The 21,692-nt window shown below is 40.3% G+C and overlaps 1 protein-coding gene across 2 annotated transcripts in view; it reads left to right on the forward strand.

Moving 5' to 3' along the window:
* trim67 (tripartite motif containing 67) overlaps positions 1-21,692 on the forward strand; it is a 41,096-nt gene extending 19,404 nt beyond the window's left edge. Inside the window, exons 3-12 of one of the 2 annotated variants that reach the window (XM_029462807.1) lie at positions 1,244-1,366; positions 6,848-6,958; positions 8,384-8,537; positions 10,045-10,125; positions 11,381-11,544; positions 12,584-12,722; positions 14,113-14,279; positions 14,385-14,563; positions 16,122-16,284; positions 16,503-21,692. In XM_029462807.1, the coding sequence (XP_029318667.1) occupies positions 1,244-1,366; positions 6,848-6,958; positions 8,384-8,537; positions 10,045-10,125; positions 11,381-11,544; positions 12,584-12,722; positions 14,113-14,279; positions 14,385-14,563; positions 16,122-16,284; positions 16,503-16,550 (1,329 nt within the window). In that variant the 3' untranslated portion in view covers positions 16,551-21,692. The remainder of the gene's footprint in view (positions 1-1,243; positions 1,367-6,847; positions 6,959-8,383; positions 8,538-10,044; positions 10,126-11,380; positions 11,545-12,583; positions 12,723-14,112; positions 14,280-14,384; positions 14,564-16,121; positions 16,285-16,502) is intronic. The other variant, XM_029462805.1, reaches the window with a different exon arrangement.

A 21,692-nucleotide genomic window follows, 5' to 3' on the forward strand; every position in this document is an offset into this window, starting at 1 on the left:
GTTTCATCTTTACATGTTGCAGACGTATCAAATGTTTTTTATTGTAAAATCTTCAACTGAAAAGTAACTTGTAACTCCAGAGGTCAGAGACATTTAGTGTAGTAAAACAAGTACCATGTTTACCTCGTGTAGCGGAGTAGATGTGTAAAGTAGCAGGAAACCTTCCACCTCTGGGTGATGCTTTTCGAAAAGCTGGAAGGGGAATGAAATGTGCTGAAACAGTTTAAAACGTCACCAATCATTGATGCATCTTTTCTCATTTCTTCCTCTTAAATGTGTTCCTTAAAAATGTAAAAGACAAATCCTATGGCTTATTCTTAGAAACACGAGCACACTAATGGATTTATTTTTCTCTTCCGCATCCAAAAATCCAGATTGTTCTTTAATTTGATGCTCCAGAAAATCTTTCATTGGAAATGTATAAACTGTTGACCTCATGTGGCTAAATGGGAGCAAAGCCCCGCAGTCCGGTTGTAAAACCCTGAGAGAAGCCCTCGTGAATCTCTGGGATACATTACACATCTGATGCAAAGCAATAAAACACCAAAGAGGGATCGCTAGACATTCACGGGGGCACCGAGAGGACGCCAGGCCGCAGTGTGAAGCCCCCTGCGGTCTGTGTCTGCGCTGCGAGTTGTGAGGAAGTGTAGACAAGGCGCCCACAGCTCATCAAAGACCCTCTCAATCCCCTTCAAGCCTGAGCTTGTAAAGGATGTCTTCACACCACTGGGTAACAGGAGGAGGTCTGGAGAATGTAATGAAGTAAAAGTCATCTTCTTGCTAATAGAGAAGCTTGTTCCAATGTCTCTGCTGGTACTTCCTTTGTATTTCCTTATCAAAACTAGAGTTAAGTTCCTGCACACTGCACGTATGCTTTACGTATGTGATGTATGATATGGACGTTTGTCTTGAGGGGAAATAGCTGCAGCAACAAACGTTTCATGATTTATTTTTGTCTGCAGGCTTTTTGAAATAATTACCACTGTATACTAATGTTTGTGTGGTGAAAACAAAAATAGAAGAAGATCTGAGTGGTGAATTAACATACCAGTAACCGACACAAAGCAGAAACACACACCAGCAGGTCTATTTCAGTCACAGTGTGGATGTATTGATTATTTCTACCTGAGAGCCCAGGATGGAGAAGGACACCTGACGGTATCTTTATTGTGACAAAACTGTTAAATATGACGTCTTTACAAGGACCCCCCCCCCCCCACCCTCCCTCTGATTGTGTGTTCAGGAGAACGGCGTGGAGTTCGAAGCTTGCCTCGTGGCCCAGTGTGACTCTCTGATCGAGGCGCTCACCCGACAGAAAGCCAAACTGCTCACCAAAGTCACCAAGGAGAAGGATTACAAGCTAAAGGTGGGACTGATTCATCTCTTCCTTGTTGTCCGTCCAGCCTTTCAGGGAACCTTTCAACATGAAACAGCAGCTCTCATCTCTTTCCTGTCTAAAGAGAGCGGCGTATTGAAATCTGCCGTCTCTGCTTTTGTATTTTTGGTCTGTCTGTCTGCTTTATCGACCTGTCTGTCTGCTTTATCGACCTGTCTGTCTGCTCTCACCAGCCACAGTTGCAATTCTGTGTGATACCTCTCTTTCTATTCCACCACTTTGTTTATTTCTCAGTATATCAGCAACAGCCAGAACACTGGGAAACAAATCTGTAAAGAGAATTAACAAGTGTTGTTTAAAGTATTAGGGAATTAGCTTTTAACGTTAAATATTTACAGGACCCAATAAGCAACAAGATCGGTGATAAACATCCTTATATATTAATAACTCGCATAAAAAATGTTTTTTCTGATTCAACGATTGGTGCATGAAAACACCTTACACCTCTGTCAAATATATTACGCCAAATTCAAATGAGTAAGAAGACTAAAAATAACCAGTTCTGTTCTAATTTTGAGAGATGATAGTCGGGTCATCGCTAATAATAAGAAGCTGATTATCAAAACGTTCAGTCTCAGCTTCCAAACCAACTCGCAGTGTAGTTTTTTTTTCCACTTTCCTCTGTAAATCCTCCGCTGGGGTTTTCCTAAGTCGTAGTGTATCACATGGACGCCTGCCCAGCCTCAACGTGCCCACCGACTGACTGACCGTCTGGCTGGTGGCGGGGGAGGAGGGGGGTTGTTTGGACGGAAGCCCCAAGGACAGCTGTTGTCATTATCTGCAGGCTGGGGATTGAGATTTAGCCAGAGGGCAAAGAGCTGGAGGCTGCGCCGAAGCTGGAACAAAAGAAGAATAGCTGCTTGTTGATGGCTGATAAACGCTTCCACATGAATAAATACATTTAGCACATTGTTTCTGTCTAAATGAAAAAAATGACATGCTCTTATAATGCCTGAGCCACATAAATAAATATAATTTATATATATAAATATAATTTATATATATAAATAAATATCTAAATATATTTATATATATATATATATATATATATAAATATAAATATATGAATATATATATATATATATATATATTATATATATTTATATAAAAATATAAAAATAAATATATATATATATATATATATATATATATATATATACACATTATATTTACTCTTGACATTCTTCTGTTTCGTCTTTTTATTTTCCTCTAAAACCTCTAAACTACATCACAGTTTTGCAATAATCATATTGGATTATATTTAAATGGCTTATATGGTCATATTCTGCAAATGTACCTTTAACCAGGAATTTTCACACATTATTTGCATTTTTTGACGCGACGCCCACAACTCAGAAAAACACTAAACAATCTTTCCATAAATGAATTGCGGGACTAAACGCAGATTGTGTTTGTTCTTCACACAACGTGTAAGTTATGTAACTGCAGTGGAGAGAAAGCACAACTGTTTTTCATCCAGTCGTGCCAGTGGAAGGAGCAGGCTTTAAATAGATTATCTATTTCTGTGGATCTTCATATTGTCTGACCGTGAACTCACATTTTACCCACTCTTTTTTCCTTTTTTTCAAAAGCACTTACAAGTCCTTTAATCTTTTTTTGTAGATACAGTACAGCTTTGGCCAGACACACAAACAAAGCAAATCTAAAGACTGTGACTACAGGCGGAGGTTTCTAAAAATCCCCAAAGCCAGAGTTGAATCCCTTAAAAGCAATATATTTAGTTTTTCTCTTTCAAAGAACAGACAGAAATACTCAGCGTATTTGTCTGAGTTGCCAGCGTCAGTAAACTAATTCTAAACCAAAGAATAAAATGAGCACATTTGATAAAAAAATATATTTTGTAATTACGTTTGTAAGTATTAACAATAAATGCCAGGATGTTATGTCTTCAGGGAGTTCTATGGCATATGTGGAAAAAGTTGTACAAAGCCTTTTGTGACTCCAGATTGAGCTGCGTGAAGTCTGATCAATTGTGGAGCGTTGGATGGGTCTGAAAACTACACGCTTTTAAAAAGAAGTTTAGCTCGGCAGACCTCTGCAGCCCGCTCCTCGTCTCCGCTTGAGACTAGAGGCTAGCCGCTACTCGCATAACACAACCCAAATTGCAGTCGAGTTGCATTGTGGGTAATGTAGGCGCCAGGTTTTTGACAAGGAAGACGAATGCATGTGGAAAAGAAGACGATATCTCTGCTTCAGAAAACTCTTATCCCTCTAACAGCCCTTGGAATAAATGTCCCCACGTTTCCAAAATATACCCAAGATCCAAAACATCCTGACTCTTAAGGTCTATAACGTACACACACACACACACACACACACACACACACACACACACACACACACACACACACACACACACACACACACACACACATACTGTAGTTTTAGCCCTATTCCAGCATCTGATGGATTAATATTCTCCCCAACTCATACAGATGAGTGTGTATTGAAGTCGGAAGCCATCTTCCTTTCTTTTCTACCCCACTATATAATGTATATCATGGTCTCCTGTACTACACCATGCTCACGTAAACACTTGCTCTCCTAAAGTTACCAACAATGTTAAATATCATCTCAACATCTTGCTGTAACCTGAGCTGGAACATGCTTCAGTGTGTGAGGAAGAGGCTGTGAGTCATGTTGGCAGTGTGTCTGGAATCTCAACAAATTCATTTCAGATGCACGTGGAACATATGAAAAAAAAAGCGCCTGGAAAAGAGGGGGCTGACGGCACTTCTCAGCGGGACGCGAGGAAATTGAAATAAATCTGAGATTTACTCTGAGGCTTCACACTTCACGTTGTTTACACAGGAGATAAGAGCGGGTTTCAGCCGACCTCAAACGAGGAGCTAATGTTCTCCTGCTAAATAATGTCAGCGTCTGTGTGTGCATTTTGCTATTCCAGCTGCATGGATATACACAAATACATTTCTACAATTATTTTAATGAGCTTTCATTGATTCCTTCTTTTACCTCTTAATCCTACATCCTTATAGAAACCCAGAGACAAAGCTCTAAACTAAACATTTTCACACATACACACCTAAATATAGAAAGTGTAAAAGAGACACACTAATTTAATACTCAAGTTATGAATATCATGATTCTGATTGTGTACACCTCTGTTGGGTTGTAAGACAAACGCATGAAATTAAATGGATGAATTAAGATTTATTAAGGAGGGAGCGTTTAATTATACGGCACCTTTCTACGTCACAAAGTGCTTCTTAATAAATAAAAATTCATAAAAAGAAAGCAATAAAATACAGCACAATAAAATAATAATATATCTTTTTTAAATATACACATAAATCCAACTTTGCATATATTATTTACCCGTTTTTATCAGTCTGCTTCATCACAGATTGTTTTGATCCTCTTCCAGTTCACTCTTCACGCTCTTCATATTTCAGTTCATACGGCAGTTGACAGGTGAATAATTAACTGTGATCTCATTAACCATCAAATAAACGAGGATCCTAATTTCCAAGACTCAGTCTAATTAACTCTCTGATTTATTTAGGCGGCCATCGGTTAACGGTGTAATCAGTTATCTTGGATTCGCTAACATCACGACGCTTTCTGTCTAATCTCATGCAGAATCTTTTTAAATGTTGACGTATGTATCAGGTGCGTATATACACACATGTGCAGCACATATTATATACATATATCAGTTGTACTTTGAGCAGATAATTAAAGATCGCTGACTAGTTGAGATGTGTTGCAGGGAACAAAACAAAAGGCTAATAATGCGGCGACGGTTCGCTGAGTTTCAATTAGCCTCCAACGACTGCTTGTGACACCCGTCCAAATCTCATTTCCCTGCTGCTCAGAGTTCATCCAGCAGATAGCCCGTGGTCTCTCAGTGTGTGTGTGTGTGTGTGTGTGTGTGTGTGTGTGTGTGTGTGTGTGTGTGTGTGTGTGTGTGTGTGAGACATTCAAAGAGCTAGAGAGTCTGAAAAAAAGTCACATTTGTCTGGTAACGGCTGATAACGCCGTTCTAAGCCGTTTCTGTAAAACACTCCCTTCCCCTCACCCTGGTCTGATGTGAAACATGTTGAAACAGAGTTACTGCTGGTGATGAAGTGCCAGGAGTGTTGAAGAAGGAATCATACAGTCATGCTGGCAGACAGTTTTTAATTTCTGCACCTTTTTTCCTGTCTGTTTTGCCTGCCAGCCAATCACCTGATCCGCACAGCTGCTCTTTATTCCCTGATCATCTCCTACATACAACAACATGATGCCAGTCCGAGCTGTTCTCCTGTATCAACTACTAAATGCCTGCATTTGTTCCATATTAGCACAAAGAACCTCCTTGTTTTTCTTTGTGTTGTTGCATTTCTTCACTGTTTGTGTTGCTTCCTCGTTAATGTACCAGCTCATTTCCACCCCAGGTCAATTTCTGAGCAATCTAATTATTTAGCCTGCGTTTAGGTTTTTGACCTCTGCCTGCCCTTTCGACAGTAAGCCCTCTGGCTGATGCCCCTTTGTGCGGCAGTAGCTCAGCACAGACCAAGTTCTGAGTGTGGACCGGCTCCTCTCCAGGAGTCTCTCCAGAGGCCCTGTGTGCGTGTGTGTGTGTACATGTGTGACGATCAAAGTTGATTTGAATCGATATTTCCTTTCATAAGGTGTTCTGATCAGGACCTTCGGGGCTCGGTCACCCATCATGAAACCTTTGATTTATCGTGTAGCATTAACTATTCTGAGCAACATTGTATATTAAGTATTAAAAGTAAGATATGAGAAAGTACCATTAAATTACAACATGTGCAAGTTCTTCACCGCTCTCTTGGATTCACAACACAAACCATAGCAGCCTCCTCTTGGTTATTGGGAGCAGCTCGTCATATTCTTTGACGTGACTGACCTTCAGATGACTGATGAGGTTGCTGTTGACATTTCTAGGTTGCGTTCCTCCACGAGGGATTTCCTTTGAATACAACTTGAAAATTGCAAATGTATTGTGTCCTGGTACACCTGGTACACCTGGTACACCTGGTACACCTGCTGGACCAGTGATGCCCTTTGAGCAGCACACACAGTCTTTCGTGTTTTGCATCAGCTGATCGGCCTCTGATTAGACTATGCAGAACCAATATTAACATTCGTTGGCCGGTCGATGAGAGCACCAATGATGCTCCGTTTCGTCTTGCTGGGGGGGGAATCCTGGTTAAAAGGAGTGAAGACGACGTACGAGGTAGTCGGTATGATGTTGTGTTATCGGCTGATAATCAAACTGCAGCCTAACTCATACATTTGATCAGGGAATTTGACCATTTACACAAAGTATAACCAAATGTATTAAGACTTGTTGCTCGCTCCATGGTCTAATATTTGTCTTTTTGAAGGTTAAAGGCCTTGACAGCATTACTGAAGCTCAGAACTTCTAAAAACTCATTTCTCTGATCTGCGTCTTTGTCTCAGGTGGTGCGTGACCAGATCACCCACTGCACCATGAAGCTACGTCAGACCACCGGCATGATGGAGTTCTGCCTGGAAGTCCTCAAAGAGAACGATCCCAGTGGATTCCTCCAGGTATCTGACCCCGAGAGAGTGTGTGTGTGTGTGTGTGTGTGTGTGTGTGTGTGTGTGTGTGTGTGTGTGTGTGTGTGTGTGTGTGTGCATGCATCTGATTTGCTTTACTAATACTGCAGCTGATCTGTTTCTAATTCATCCGACATGTTTAGTTCTCAGCTCAGATGCTCGACGGCTGATCGATAGTTAATGATCCGGGTGTTGTTGGGTCAAACTGAGAGACCTGTGAGAGTGAAGGTTTAGTTTGGTGTCATTTAAAAGCTCATAAAACACACTTAACATTGTTTCTTCAGCGTGTAAGTTCATGACAATATGGGGATAAATATAAGGGCTTTTCTCTCTCTCTCGAGAATCAGACCACGAGTCCCTGTATTCATCAAGGTTAGATTTAACCTGTGACCCAAACATAAGTAACATTATAAGTACATTTATAATAAAACAAGTACAATTCTGTGGATTACATTTGAGCAAACAGGAATATACAATATATTTGTTAATGTATAGCTCATACAACTTATATATATATATATATAATATATTTGACTAATTCGGTGAAATAAGGGGTTAAATGGCAAAGACGAAGAAATATAGAAATGTACGTAAAGCAAAACCATGAAGAACACATGGTCGTTAAGCTCAACCCATCAGACACATTCCTTCTGTCCATTGAATGATGTGAGATGAAACTCCAGTGTCTCTGCTTCGGGTTATGAATAATTTCTCTACTTGAAGACCGAGAGAGAAATAGAGTAATGTGAAAAGGAGAGATGAAATAAAGATCAAAGAGACTCCTGAGGGACACACACACACACACACACACACATACACACACACACACACACACACACACACACACACCCCCTTGCTTCCATTTCATCTGAATATTTTATAACGTATTGATTATGTGGCTCATTATGGTTGCCGACTCCTTATTCATAACTGGAGTCTCTTAAGGAACTGTGACTCAGTGTTCGTCAGTTCAGGAACATTTATAAATACAATACAGTTTGAAAGAAGGAAATGAAGCAATTTATAAGGCTCGACGATGAATTTCTAAATACTTGGCTCATGTTTTCAAATAAGATGGCATCACTTTTCTTTGCAGTCGAGTGTAGTTTAATGTAATATATTCACTTAGCTTTCCCCCTGAGGCTCTGGAGCTCTTACCAGCAGAAGCGGGATCTAATTCTTAGCCTTAAATATTTGAACTGCACTAATGCCTGCATTATTCCCCTTGTCAGACACAATGTAATGACGCTCGGCTAATGGAACTTTTCCCACAACAAAGAAGCCGTTTTCCTGCTCATTTCCTGTGTTTGTTTGTCACTACATGTGTCCTTGTTGTACGTGGGTGTTTCTGCACATCGTAACTCGCCTATGTGTGTGTGTGTGTGTGTGTGTGTGTGTGTGTGTGTGTGTGTGCAGATTTCAGATGCTCTCATCAAGCGGGTCACATCGTCTCAGGATCAGTGGGTGAAAGGGGCCCTGGAGCCGAAAGTCGGGCCCGAGTTTGACCTCACCCTCAGCTCCGACTCGCTGCTGCAGACCATCCTGCAGCTGGACTTCTGCCAGGGCAAAGGTGAACACACAGGAGCACACACACTTCCCAATCAATTGGCAGATTTCAATTCTGCTTGACAACTGCGTTTGAGTAACGATTACAGGATTGCTTAGACTCTATATGTGTTTCTGTGCATTGTGCCATTTACGCTCATCTCTGTTCTCTTGCTTTAACATTGGTTGTATTTAAAGGAGCACTCCATCGATTGAGCAGTGCTCATAAAGATGAGGGGGGTTTCACGAGACACGGATTGAAAAGAAGCATAAAAATCAATGTAGCTGAGGCTGCGATATCCTGACTTACAGTCCACAGTGTGGCTGACGCTCCAACGACACTGGATTCTACATTTCAAACGATGGAACTTTTGTCATTGCGGCGCGTGAACAGGTTTTCACACCTGGTGAACAAACACCAACAAACCGTTTGCAGTTACATTGAAATAAAATCCAAAATGAACACAAAACGAAGTTGGTTCAGTGATTTTATACATTTATACAGTTTGTTTGCATCAGTTTCACTCGTTAATGAACCACTTAAAATACGTAACATCGCAGAAGTAGCTAATTTAGGCCAATTCCATTATGCAGTTACAAGGCTGGGGCAAAGCGGGGGTAACCGACCATCTTGGAATAACGCTTAAACACTCGTAAGCCGGAGTAACTGGAGCTTCTTCTGTTCTTCCCACACTGTCGGCATTACGACTTCATAAAGCTGTTGTCAGAGGCGGAGTACTGCTCCTCCCGACGCGTACACTACACGCCACGTGTCCCTTTTAAACCAACTCTATAAATAAACCAACTTGACACGCACACACACACACACACACACACACACACACACACACACACACACACACACACACACAGAAGAAGAAGATTGAGTTTCTGTTGCTCTTCTCTTCAAGCGTACTCAGCTGATTATATATTCATCGGCTGCGCATGAGTAAACACAGCGTCCTTTACATTAGAGATAATGTTAATGTACATTAAATATGTAGTCGGCGGTATGAATATTTTATTATGATACGGCTCCACTGAGGCCGTGAAGATCACGTGTTATTGTTTTGTGGATTCAACCTTGTTATTAAACAATGCTCATTATTCTTTGGACCTAACATTACTTTCATCGTTTATTCAAAATGCATTGTGGTCCATTATAAATATTGTAAGCTCACGGTCCTGCGGGAGTCGTACTTGAAGGAGACTTTCTCTAATTTGAGCTCAAGTCAAGCGAACCTCAATGAGCTTGTAGCCCGCAGAGAGGCTTTGATCGTCCCCGTGTTTGTTTCTTTTTTTTTAAAGAGCGTCGATACGTTAAGGTTCTTGTAATAAGCGTTAGTTAAGAGGTAGGAAGTCCCTTATAAATCCTTCTAAGATGCTTATTAACATTACAATGTGTTAAAAAGACCTTTTAAATAAAGCGTTACTGACATTTCTCTGTGTATTAATTATAACATCTTGCTTCCAGCTGCTTTATATGCCATCTTCTGTCCATGTGCTCTTGTATTAAAACGTCATATTTCCAGATGTGCAGGAGAATCCGTTATTTATACAAATGCAGGCAGCAGACAGTGGTGAGGCTGAGATGGAGACAGAGAGCCCAGGAGGTATTTCAGAGACTTTTCACAGTGAACCTCTGTTTTCCTTCCTTGAACTTTTATTTTCCGTCACTCCTTCCTCGTTTTCCACATCCTCTCCAGTGAATCTGCAGAATAGTGCTGCCTTCACTGGAACACTGGAACACAAAGTTACACAACTTTGTTGCCCGAAGTACTTCTTTGTTTTGTTGCAGTAAAGCAAAACACAGGATGTAAATATAAGCACGTGTATTAACATGTCCTTCCAACGTTCCCTCGCACAGGGGAAAATGTCCTGTTATTGAATTGCTATATAAAATACAAAAATAAGATAAAAATGTAATAAATATGAAGTGAAATATGTGAAAAGAATATTTAAAATACTAACAATTTAAAGCACTCTATAAAATACATATATATTACCTTTCTTTAGATTAAAAAAGAGCGCATGTGGATGAATCAAAGAAGTACTTTGGCGACAAATGCTGTGAAACATATTGCATTTGAATTGATATTGATAAAGTGAATCTATATGTTCACTATATAATGCATCGATCGTCGTTCCCTCCGTCCTGACTGCTGCCTCTCCTCTGTGTCTTCACTGCTACGTATTTAGCTCCAGAGAGATCAGATAACACATGAAGAAGACTTCATCACCCTGTGTGTGTTCAGTGCTTATTGTTACCCTGTGTGTGTTGTTTGTGTGTTTGTTTCACACGGGGTTGGACAGATATGTCTTTGATATGATGCTTGTTTCTCCCTTTCTTGGCTTTCTTAAGCTATTTACTCATTTTAAAACATTTGTTTTTTTCATTTAGACTTTATATCTGCAAGACAAGCCTGCGTATCATTTGAGAGGTTTTCCCATTGTACTTGAAATACAAGAAATCAGCCAAATAATTGCTTCTGGAAGCTTCATTAAGAACCACCCCCCCCCCCCCCCCCCCCCCACTAGTTTATATCAGTCTAACCCTCTGCACCACCACCTATAAGTGTTTAATGTCCTCAAGTGGCCAAGTTAAAGCCTCGACTGATTCCCAGCTGTTGCCCTGTACATAAGCTCTTTCACCTTTTTCAGTTTCTTTCATTTTCTTTTATCTCCCACTAGATATTAAAGCTCCTCTTTCTCTCCCTTCAGTTTGTTTAAAGGCAACCAGCTGACGACATCACCCTGTTTGTCTTCTCTTTCCCTTCATCGATCCACCCTTTCATCTCTCCCTCCTCCTCCTCCCCCCCCCCCCCCCCCATTACAGTCTTTAAATCTCATCCGTCTTCTTTCTCCCAGTGGAGTCCGGGCCCTCGGTGCCGGTGGCTCCTCTCCTGCAGCTGGAGAAGTGCTGCACCAGGAACAACAGCGCCACCCTGGCCTGGAGGGTAACTGCGCCCCCCGTCAGCCCCATCGAGGGCTACATCCTGGAGCTGGACGACGGCAACGGAGGACAGTACAGGGTGGGTGCCTTGTAATACACACTTATGAGTCATAACATAATGAGTTATAACATAATGAGTCATAACATAATGAGTCATAACATAATGAGTTATAACATAATGCGTTATAACATAATGAGTCATAACATAATGAGTTATAACATAATGAGTCATAACATAATGAGTTATAACATAATGAGTTATAACATAATGAGTCATAACATAATGAGTTATAACATAATGAGTCATAACATAATGAGTTATAACATAATGAGTCATAACATAATGAGTTATAACATAATGAGTCATAACATAATGAGTTATAACATAATGAGTCATAACATAATGAGTCATAACATAATGAGTTATAACATAATGAGTCATAACATAATGAGTCATAACATAATGAGTCATAACATAATGAGTCATAACATAATGAGTCATTAATGAGTCATAACATAATGAGTTATAACAATGAGTCATAACATAATGAGTCATAACATAATGAGTCATAACATAATGAGTCATAACATAATGAGTCATTAATGAGTCATAACATAATGAGTTATAACAATGAGTCATAACATAATGAGTCATAACATAATGAGTCATACCATAATGAGTCATAACATAATGAGTCATAACATAATGAGTCATAACATAATGAGTTATAACATAATGAGTCATAACATAATGAGTCATAACATAATGAGTTATAACATAATGATAATAATAACATGCAATGTGGGCAAAACAGAGAACAAGCCTTGACCCTAATGTGACAGTAATATGTTCCAAAAGGCAGTGAATCGTGTCTGTTCTGCAGCCTGTCCTTTTTTATTTTATTATTAATCATCCATATGCTGCTCAACTCTGACTAAAGCCAGATGGTAGTGTGTGTGTGTGTGTGTGTGTGTTATCAGTGAACATGCATTGTAAGTGTGTTGGACTAATACTTGAGCCCATGAGTAGGTCATATGTGTTTAAGCAGCAAACATACATGTGCGTGCTCTTAATCTGCATCTGTAATGATGCTCCTGAAATGTACGTGTGTCACCAGGAGGTGTATGTGGGGAAGGAGACGGTGTGCACGGTGGACGGCCTCCATTTTAACAGCTCCTACAACGCCAGGGTGAAAGCCTATAATGTCATCGGCGTGGGGCCGTACAGCAAGACGGTGGTGCTCAAGACCTCTGACGGTAGGTCAGGTGTGTTTGTGTGTCTGTCCTGTAGAATAATTTATTTTTCTCCACGTAAAACAGGTTTCATGACACGCATGCATTTGTAATAGAAAGAAAGCATATAGTGCGTTAGAAGGGGAAAGGAAGGAAAGAGGAGTTGAGGAGGAAGGAGAGGAGAGTAAGGCGATGGGAAGGGCAAAGGAAGGAAAGAGAAGGAGAGGAGAGTAAGGCGAAGGGAAGGGGAAAGGAAGGAAAGAGGAGTTGAGGAGGAAGGAGAGGAGAGTAAGGCGATGGGAAGGGGAAAGGAAGGAAAGAGGAGTTGAGGAGGAAGGAGAGGAGAGTAAGGCGAAGGGAAGGGCAAAGGAAGGAAAGAGGAGTTGAGGAGGAAGGAGAGGAGAGGAGAGTAAGGCGAAGGGATGGGAAAAGACAAAGGAGTGGAAAAACAGAGAATATGTTGGAAAGGAAAGAAGGGATGAATGAAGAAATGCATTGAAAAGGAAAAAAGAAAGGAGACTAAGAATAGGAACGTAAAGGAAAGTGTGTGTATATAAAGGAAGATAATGGAAAACAAGGAAAGACGAGCAAAAACAGAAAACGAAAGTAGAAGATTGCAAAGGAAGAGAAAGAAAATAAGGAGTCAGAGAAAGAAGGAGGAGTGGGATGAGTGAGTCACGTTGCCAACACAACAACAATGAGCATTAGTCTGTTTTCTGACTGATAACCGTTCATCCCTCCCGTCCTCTTTCTTCTTTCTCTGTCATCTTCCTTTCTTTACCAACTCGCCCTCTTTCTCTCGACACTCATCGCCTCCTCCTCGTCTTTCCTCGAGGACTGTCGCTTCCTACAGCGACATGGAGAAGGGGAAATAATGGGATGTGTGTGTGTGTGTGTGTGTGTGTGTGTGTGCGCTTTTACCGCAGCTTAACTCCCCCACACACTTATGGTCTGCCAGACATAATGTTGTATATATATATATTTATATATATATATATATATTTAATGCCAGACATGGATGTCCATATGTAACTCTGACTGGAAGGAATCAACTGTTAATACATATGTTAACCGATGTATCACATGTACATTTAATGTGTATTAAATATATATTTATATATGTTTATAATATAATAATAATAATTGTCACAACAAATCTAATGGAATTAAATGTCTGTGACCTCTTATTGGCTATATATATATATATATATATGGTTATATGTTATGTTATATGGTCATCTTCTCTTGTTATAGTAAAAATAAGTCATTAAATGTAGCTGCATTAATAAGGATTAAAGCCAGATCTCTTTATAACAAAGCATCCTGAATGTAAAAACTACATTTGTCTGAATGGTGGCACTTTCAGAACTTCTTATTCTGTCTCAACTCTTTGTCCAAAAAAACCCCAAAGCAGGCGAATGTGGCGTCCTGACCGACTGTTGTTTCCCTCCGACAGTGGCGTGGTTCACCTTCGACCCCAGCACGGCTCACCGGGACATCGTGTTGACCAATGAAAACCTGACCGTCAGCTGCAGCAGCTACGACGACCGCGTGGTGCTGGGAACCGCGGCTTTCTCCAAAGTAAACGCACGTTTGCCATCTGTGTCAGTGATGATACATAGATGATATAGATTCTATACGAGTGATATATATATATATATATATATACTTCCTCTTGACTCTCAGGGCATCCACTACTGGGAGGTCCGCATCGATCGCTATGACAACCACCCGGACCCTGCGTTTGGCGTGGCGAGGATCAACACCATGAAAGACATGATGCTGGGGAAAGATGACAAGGCGTGGGCCATGTATGTGGACAACAACCGCTCCTGGTTCATGCACAACAACTCACACACCAACAGGTCTGTGTGTGTTGTCATTTAAAGATCTTTTTATTTCATTATTTACATATTTAGGGTTTTTCTAACTGGAGTTAAAGAGAACTGATATTTACTAATAATTCATTATTTTTAAGGTGTTTTTTAAATAAAGGTTTTTTTCTTTTTACACAAAACTTTATTTAGCAAAAAAGATGTACATTTCACGTCAGGCACAAACAAGTACACAACAACATAAATATTCTAAATAAGTTAAAATTAAAGAATAAAATAAAATAAATTAATAAAGAATATATAGATTTTTTTGAAGAGCAACTTTTGAATTGCCAGGTTGTAAAAATACAACTAAAATCTGTTTATTCAAAACACATTAACATTTATAAATGCAGACTTGATAGATTTATTAATAACTTTCAAAGACGTGTGACTGCAGGACTTATTGTAAAGTGAGAAATGTCTCCTTTATTAATATTTGACTCACTTTATAATAAGTGTATTGATGTTAAACACATTAATAAATTATTTATTAACCAGTAAATGAGCCAGTTAGTGTTACTCGTCTTTATTTAATAACACTTGTTTGTCATTAAGAACAGCAGGAGACTTTGTTACGTGCCACTCTCCTTCATCCATTCATCATTATTTGTTCTGCAATAAATCTCACACAGTAAAGAACTACACACACACACACACACACACACACACACCCTGATAATGACACATACGCAGGATGACAGTGGGGCCCGCGGGGCTCATACAACACCGACGAACAAACACACCAGGGAAGAGAAGACGGCAGCCTGTAGGAGACATCAAAACATCTCTCTGTGTCACATCTATCAAACCCTCAGTAAACATTTATTTACGAAAGATTTTTCATTCTTGACAATAAGAAAGTCAGCTCTTCACAGATATAATGCAAAACCTGTGACTGACCTCGGTCCATCCAGACTTCAGATTGATTCACTCTGCCACTTTAAGAATCACCTCATGTGTGTTTCATGTTGTTATTTTCGTCTCTGAGCGCTGACTCTAACTCAGTCCTGAGGCAGACATCATGTTTTTGAAATGCATGCTTTGATTCAGAGTTTTTCTCCTCAGAATATTCCCCCTCTATCGCTCTACTTCCTACCAACAAATGGGCCCAATACGTCGTTGTAGTTTCTCTCTTTCAGGGTAGAAGAACATTTGTAGTCTTCATTAGGCTGCGTCGATGTAGTCTGAATTCCCTTTGATGAGCTTGTAAAACAAATGGAGCTCAAGACCTTCTGGACACATATGTAGAATAAATCATGAATATTTTAAACGTCTCCACTTTAAACTTCTTTTTAACGAGCTGCAGAGAAAGAACGAGAGAAGAAGAGAAAAGCATTCCTTGAGTATTTGCATAAGTCTTCTTGCTTCAATGCTCTCAGTGCATGTTCTCGTGTAAAGTCCATGTTATGGACATTCAAATGTAGTCGATCGGTTGAACTCTCAGTTTGTCATCTCTCCAGGAAATGAAATGAAAACGGAGCCACTAAAGTTTACGCTGTCACCTTATATCCACCAGTTGAATCTCTCTGTTGCTGTTTGTGTGCAGGGCGGAGGGAGGCATCACTAAGGGCTCGACTGTGGGAGTCCTGCTGGACCTGAACAAACACACGCTGACGTTCTACATCAACAAGGTGCAGCATGGACCCACTGCCTTTGAGAACCTGGAAGGGGTCTTTGTACCCGCCGTCAGCCTCAACAGAAACGTGCAGGTCAGTGTGTGTGTGTGTGTGTGTGTGTGTGTGTGTGTGTGTGTGTGTGTGTGTGTGTGTTGGGGATGGTTGCTTTTTTTTATTTAAAGTTAGACACGGTCTCGTCCCAATCCCGTAAGAATGACTCCTGCCCCCAACCCACTATGTCCACTATGAAACCACACCCCTCAGATCCAGCTCGGCTGTTACGTCTCTTCTCCTCTGTTCTGCTCTTTCAGGCGACCTTACTGACGGGCCTGGATCTGCCAAAGAATGCCAAACAGTAGGAGACCCCCCCCCCCCCCCCCCTGCCCGCCCACCTCCTCCCATCCTTCTCAAGGTGCCCTTTGTCTTGGATACACTTCAATGAAAGACCCTGCTCTATATTTTGGGATGAAGGAATACAATCTGGGTTATTATTGGCCGTGAATACAACGATTGAAGCTTTTGGACGTCACTACAGAGATGACTGGAGTTACTGTGGACCGCCATACTTCTTTCACATCCCCGTGCCCCGTGAGCTCCAGGATACTAACATCTTTTATGTTTTCATGTATTATTCCAGTTTGTACATTACAGCAATTTAAACAAGAGGGAAAATACAGCCTGAAATGTTTTCCTCGAGGCCTGAGACAAAACTAATCGCTGAGGATTCCCGCGCCGTGCAGTCGCTATTTATTGTTTAGCTTTTTAGGGATTTCGATTTAAGACACCGCCAGGAAATAACATCACAAGCAGTTTTAAAAGTCCACGAGAGCAAGGTGAGAGAGGATTCATCAGTGCTTATTGTTGCTCTGCTTCTCTCTCAGGTGTCTTTGCAGCTCACAAGGTGAAACTAGACGAAGAGAGTGTTTTGTAGTAGTGGCATCGTGGGACGTTTCACTCGTGAAATATTTAAAAGCTACACTTTCAATGAACATTTTTGTCCCCGTCGTGACTCCAAAAGCACTGCTGTGTCTGGTTTTCCTTCTTCTCCATCGCATTCAAAGTGGCGCAAAAGATTGTTTGGTGCTGTTAGTCGAAAAGGGTTACACACCGAGGTGAAAAGCTACGAAGGATTGGGCTCCGTTCCATTTCATTTTTCGGTAACGTGACACATCTACAAAGCGTGGGAGCGACCACCCAGCAGGGTCAGCGGTTAATCCATTCTCGTGCATCTTTTGGCAGTCAGCGGGGTCTCGGTGAGGATCGGATGTGTAGTTTTAAAGTGGCTTGTCATCGTCTTTCTAAGAAGGGAGTCGTTTAGTTCCTGGTAGACTGTGATTTACCACTCGCAGTAGGATAAGACTCAGCAGAGAGGAGGGGAGCAGCAGTCCCGTGCTTCATTTTGCCACCTTAAGGAATCATTTGTTTAGCTGGTTTGTGGATTTTGTTACCTTTGGACAGAGCACTCCACTCTTTATGCTAAGCTAAGCTAAGCTAAGCTAGCCGGCTGCTGGCTGTAGCTTCATCTTTTTGCTCCAGGCATGAGGGGTATCGATCTTCTTGTCTAACTCTCGGCAAGAAAGCAAATAAGTTTTTACTAATTCTTTGAATTCATAGAAACAACAGATTGCTACATTTCGTTTCACTTTGGATTATTAACTTCAATTTGTGCTAGCATGTGTAAAAGGTACACAGACAGTTTGACACATTTGCATAAAAAGCAAGTGAGTTTAAATGATAATCGACGCCATTTCAATTTTAATCTCTAATGTTCCTTTAGTCTGCATGTTGACATATTTTCTATCAACAATAAGGAAACTAAATTTAACCTTTTACGGGTGATTGAAATTAGTTTCTGCAGAAATTGAGATGTTTACCACTTAACATCCACTTTTACCCTTTTAAATCCTCTTTTGCACACTGACAGACAGCATCCTTATATTTTACTTTAGGATCTCCACTAGAATTTAGAATGAAGTTCTGTGAATAATATTTGGCTGCACAGCATAATCTTGTGATGACTAAACCGGCACGTTAGTGAGATTAGAGTTTTAAATATGCCTGCAGCATTTAATAAAACGTGGTGGGGGCTTGTGTTAATTTGGGTTGCCAAGTTGTGTGCAAACAGCTTGTACCTTGTCTTGTTGAATTATTTAAAATGAGGGAAAAGGTTGATTAATTTCCTTCCTTGATGTTTTCCCTGCAGCCGCTCCCAGGCTCTGGATCCTCCGTCTCATGAGGAAATGTTTCCACCTTCTGGGATGTCAATGTCAGAAAATGCTGAAATGAAATGGAACTGAGCCAAACCCTCCCTTTCTTTTCTTTTTTTGGTTTCTTTTCACAAAACCAACATCTTCTATAAAACATCCAAAAAAGTAGATTAGAGAAGTGCGGTTGTCTCATGGTAATTTCGCTCATCTCTCAGTCTCTCTGTAGAATCTCTTAATGTGTCCCGCTGAAGAGGAATCTTGAAAAGACACATCAGGTAAAGCTGCGTTCGCTGCTACGTTTCTCACCAAGGATTGGATGCAGCCGCCTGTTAGAGGAGAGTAGTAACCAAACCACTGTGACTACGGATATAACATGTTGTTTCACCATCCATTACCCGTGTATATAATTCATACGCAATGCAGCAGAGGGTGGAGAAGTTTGCTTTCAAATGAATTACTTTAATCTTTATTACAATATCTGAAATATTTATATCCCCTATAATGTCGTGAGAGTTATTACACACAGTGGGTTTACGTGTGAATGGACATCCTCGGAACAAATGTAAATACCGATATGTGAGTTATGATTATGACGTGTGATATTAAGCATGGATTAAGCGTCGAACAAGTTTACAAAATATCTGAGGCTGCATTGTAAATAGTGTATTTCTGTGTTTGCAATGAGTGACGTTAAAGCCAACTGCTACGACAGCTCGCCCTCTGCTGGTGGACGGTGGCAGCAGCAGGATTAATCCTGATGTTTCATATCAACCGACTGTGTTTTCATACCTTTAATCTGACTTTTAAAGTGTCAGATCTCTTACTCTCACTCATCAACTATCTCATGATATTCAAAACATCCAATCAGGGACAGAGAATTGCAGTCATTTACATTTTTACAAGTTTTTATATCAAGTCTTTATGATTGCAGGCAGCATGTAATTTACCACGTCCGTATTCTTTTACATTCTCAGCTCAACACAAACTTTACATACGCCAGGTGACCGAACTCAAATACAAAAAGTTAAAGTATAAAAGTATTTCTTACTGGAGCTAGTGAGGTCTATTTTCAATACAACAGCAGGGACATAACATTTTTTTTAAAGAATCTATTTATTAATTGTAGAACATTAGAGTAGTATAAGGTGATATCTTTCAATATTTACTTCCCTTAGGTATTAAGAAATATTACTATAGAATAAGGATCTTTTTCTTATTTATGACTCAAAGCTGTTACTTTTGTTAAATTCACAATATTTAAATTCCAGAACAGCAAACTTCAGGTTTATTACTCTCCGATTTAAGTCTGTGAATAAGTTAACTGGCTTTTTGCACCTGATGATGCATCCAAATTACGTGGGAAAGATTGTTTTACATCTTTATTTTTATAATGACAATATGTAAATTCAAAAGAGTCGCTCGTAGTGATGAACCCAGAGAATATCCACCGACTCCCCTCACCTCTACGCAGCATTTTACTGTCTTTAAGCTCATTGTTTTTGCTTTTCTGGCCTTTAACTTAACTGCTTTGATTCACTGATGGTCTCATAGCTGCGGTTTCAGCTGCAGCACGCGAAACAAACACCGTACACTACTTGTCCAGCACTAAACATACAGAAATTCACATTAAGCGAATATCTGGTGAACATATTTAACAACTGAACTGGATATTTCCGTCGAGAGTGTCTCTGCTGGATGTCTAAAGTTCATCGTATTAACTTTAAAAGTGACATCAGCGTTGCCGCAGCTTGTTTCTGCTGCCCCCAAGTGGCCAGAAAAAGCATCTATTGCAGGTTTAATTAAGCATTTTATTGCTAACAATAAATCCAGGCAATAAAAATCTTTTTTTTTTTTTAAATATTAATTGCCATGCTGTATATGGTCTACCGGCTGAAGCTAGCGCCGACATTCCCCATCTCTCCCACATGACATGAATGCAGCATTAGTGTCAAAGTCAGGACTTGAACCAGTTTCTCGCAGCTCAGAACATCTAACCATCTGCCAAAGGGGAATTCTTCCTGACGTGCCCCAGACCACCAGCACACGCGGTTTACATTTGCATCACATGAGGCTGCTCGGCTCCGCTCAGCCTCCCCCTCTGACCGTTCTCCCACGTCAGAACAGAAACCTGCCCCCGAGCTCGACTTTGCCAGGACCAGGAATAGATTATAAGCCCACGAGCAAAGTGAGACATCTATCAGATAACCAAAGGTGAACCTTTTCCTTCGTCTGACGGACCGGATGATGGAATTATGACTGGAGGGAATAAAAGCTGATACTAAAGGTGTGAGGTGGAGCGTCAGACAGTTTCAGGTCAAATGAGGTTTCACCTTTTCTGAGATGAATATATCAAAACAAAACTTCATGTGACAGATACAGACGGAATTCCCATATTTAAAGTCACACTGTAGTCACTCCTGTCTAGATATGGTATCGTAAGAGTGCTGCATGTCCCTTCACCCCACATTTACCCACCCATGAATGTGAGAGTTCATTTAACTTCAAGACACGATGCTGGGGAGGAAAGTCACCGCTGTTAGCTATTTAACTTAAAGAATGGCATATTTATTTACTCTATAAAGTATGTATATATGTTTATTTTCTTTTGTATATTGCCCTCTTCAATTCGTTCAGTATAAAAGTTGAATGGCTACTGATTATATATATATATATATACTGTCTATGGTTGCTTGCCAAGGGTCGGCTACAAAATCTCAACAACAAGCAGATTTGCTTACAGCTTGAAACAATGTGCTGCAGATAAGCTTCATATTTCCTCATGCTCTCTTTCTTTTTTCTGAAATGTATAAATAACACAAAAGCTGCTTCAAGAAAAAGGTGTGAGAATTTGTGACCTCACCCAGCCGCACACTGCCAGATCACACCTCTTGTCTCGCCATCATCATCTCTTAAACTCCAACTTGTTCATGTTTTCCCTTTGACAAAAGGAAAAGAACTGGTTCTCTGTAACGATCTGTAACGTTTACACCGGCAGCAGTCGAGAAGTCGTGTACATAAGGGTTTATAAAAAGGGAGATAAAGTACTTTCTCATGGTCTGTTCAGAGAGTGTGTGTGCGTGTGTGTGTTTCTTCATGAAAATGTCTGCTTGTGTGTGAATCGTTTAGTTTTTTTATTCCCCCCCCCATCTGTTATGATCCCCCCTCCCTTCTTGCCAATGTAAATGTTTTGTACGACTACATGGTTTGTACATGAGAAATGCATTGTAACTGCATCATTTAAAAACCTTTGTAGTGTAAAACAAGAGAAACTGAAATGTCTTCTTTTTTTTTTTT

Source organism: Cottoperca gobio, chromosome 24 (assembly GCF_900634415.1).
Source record: "Cottoperca gobio chromosome 24, fCotGob3.1, whole genome shotgun sequence".
Taxonomy (NCBI): domain Eukaryota; kingdom Metazoa; phylum Chordata; class Actinopteri; order Perciformes; family Bovichtidae; genus Cottoperca; species Cottoperca gobio.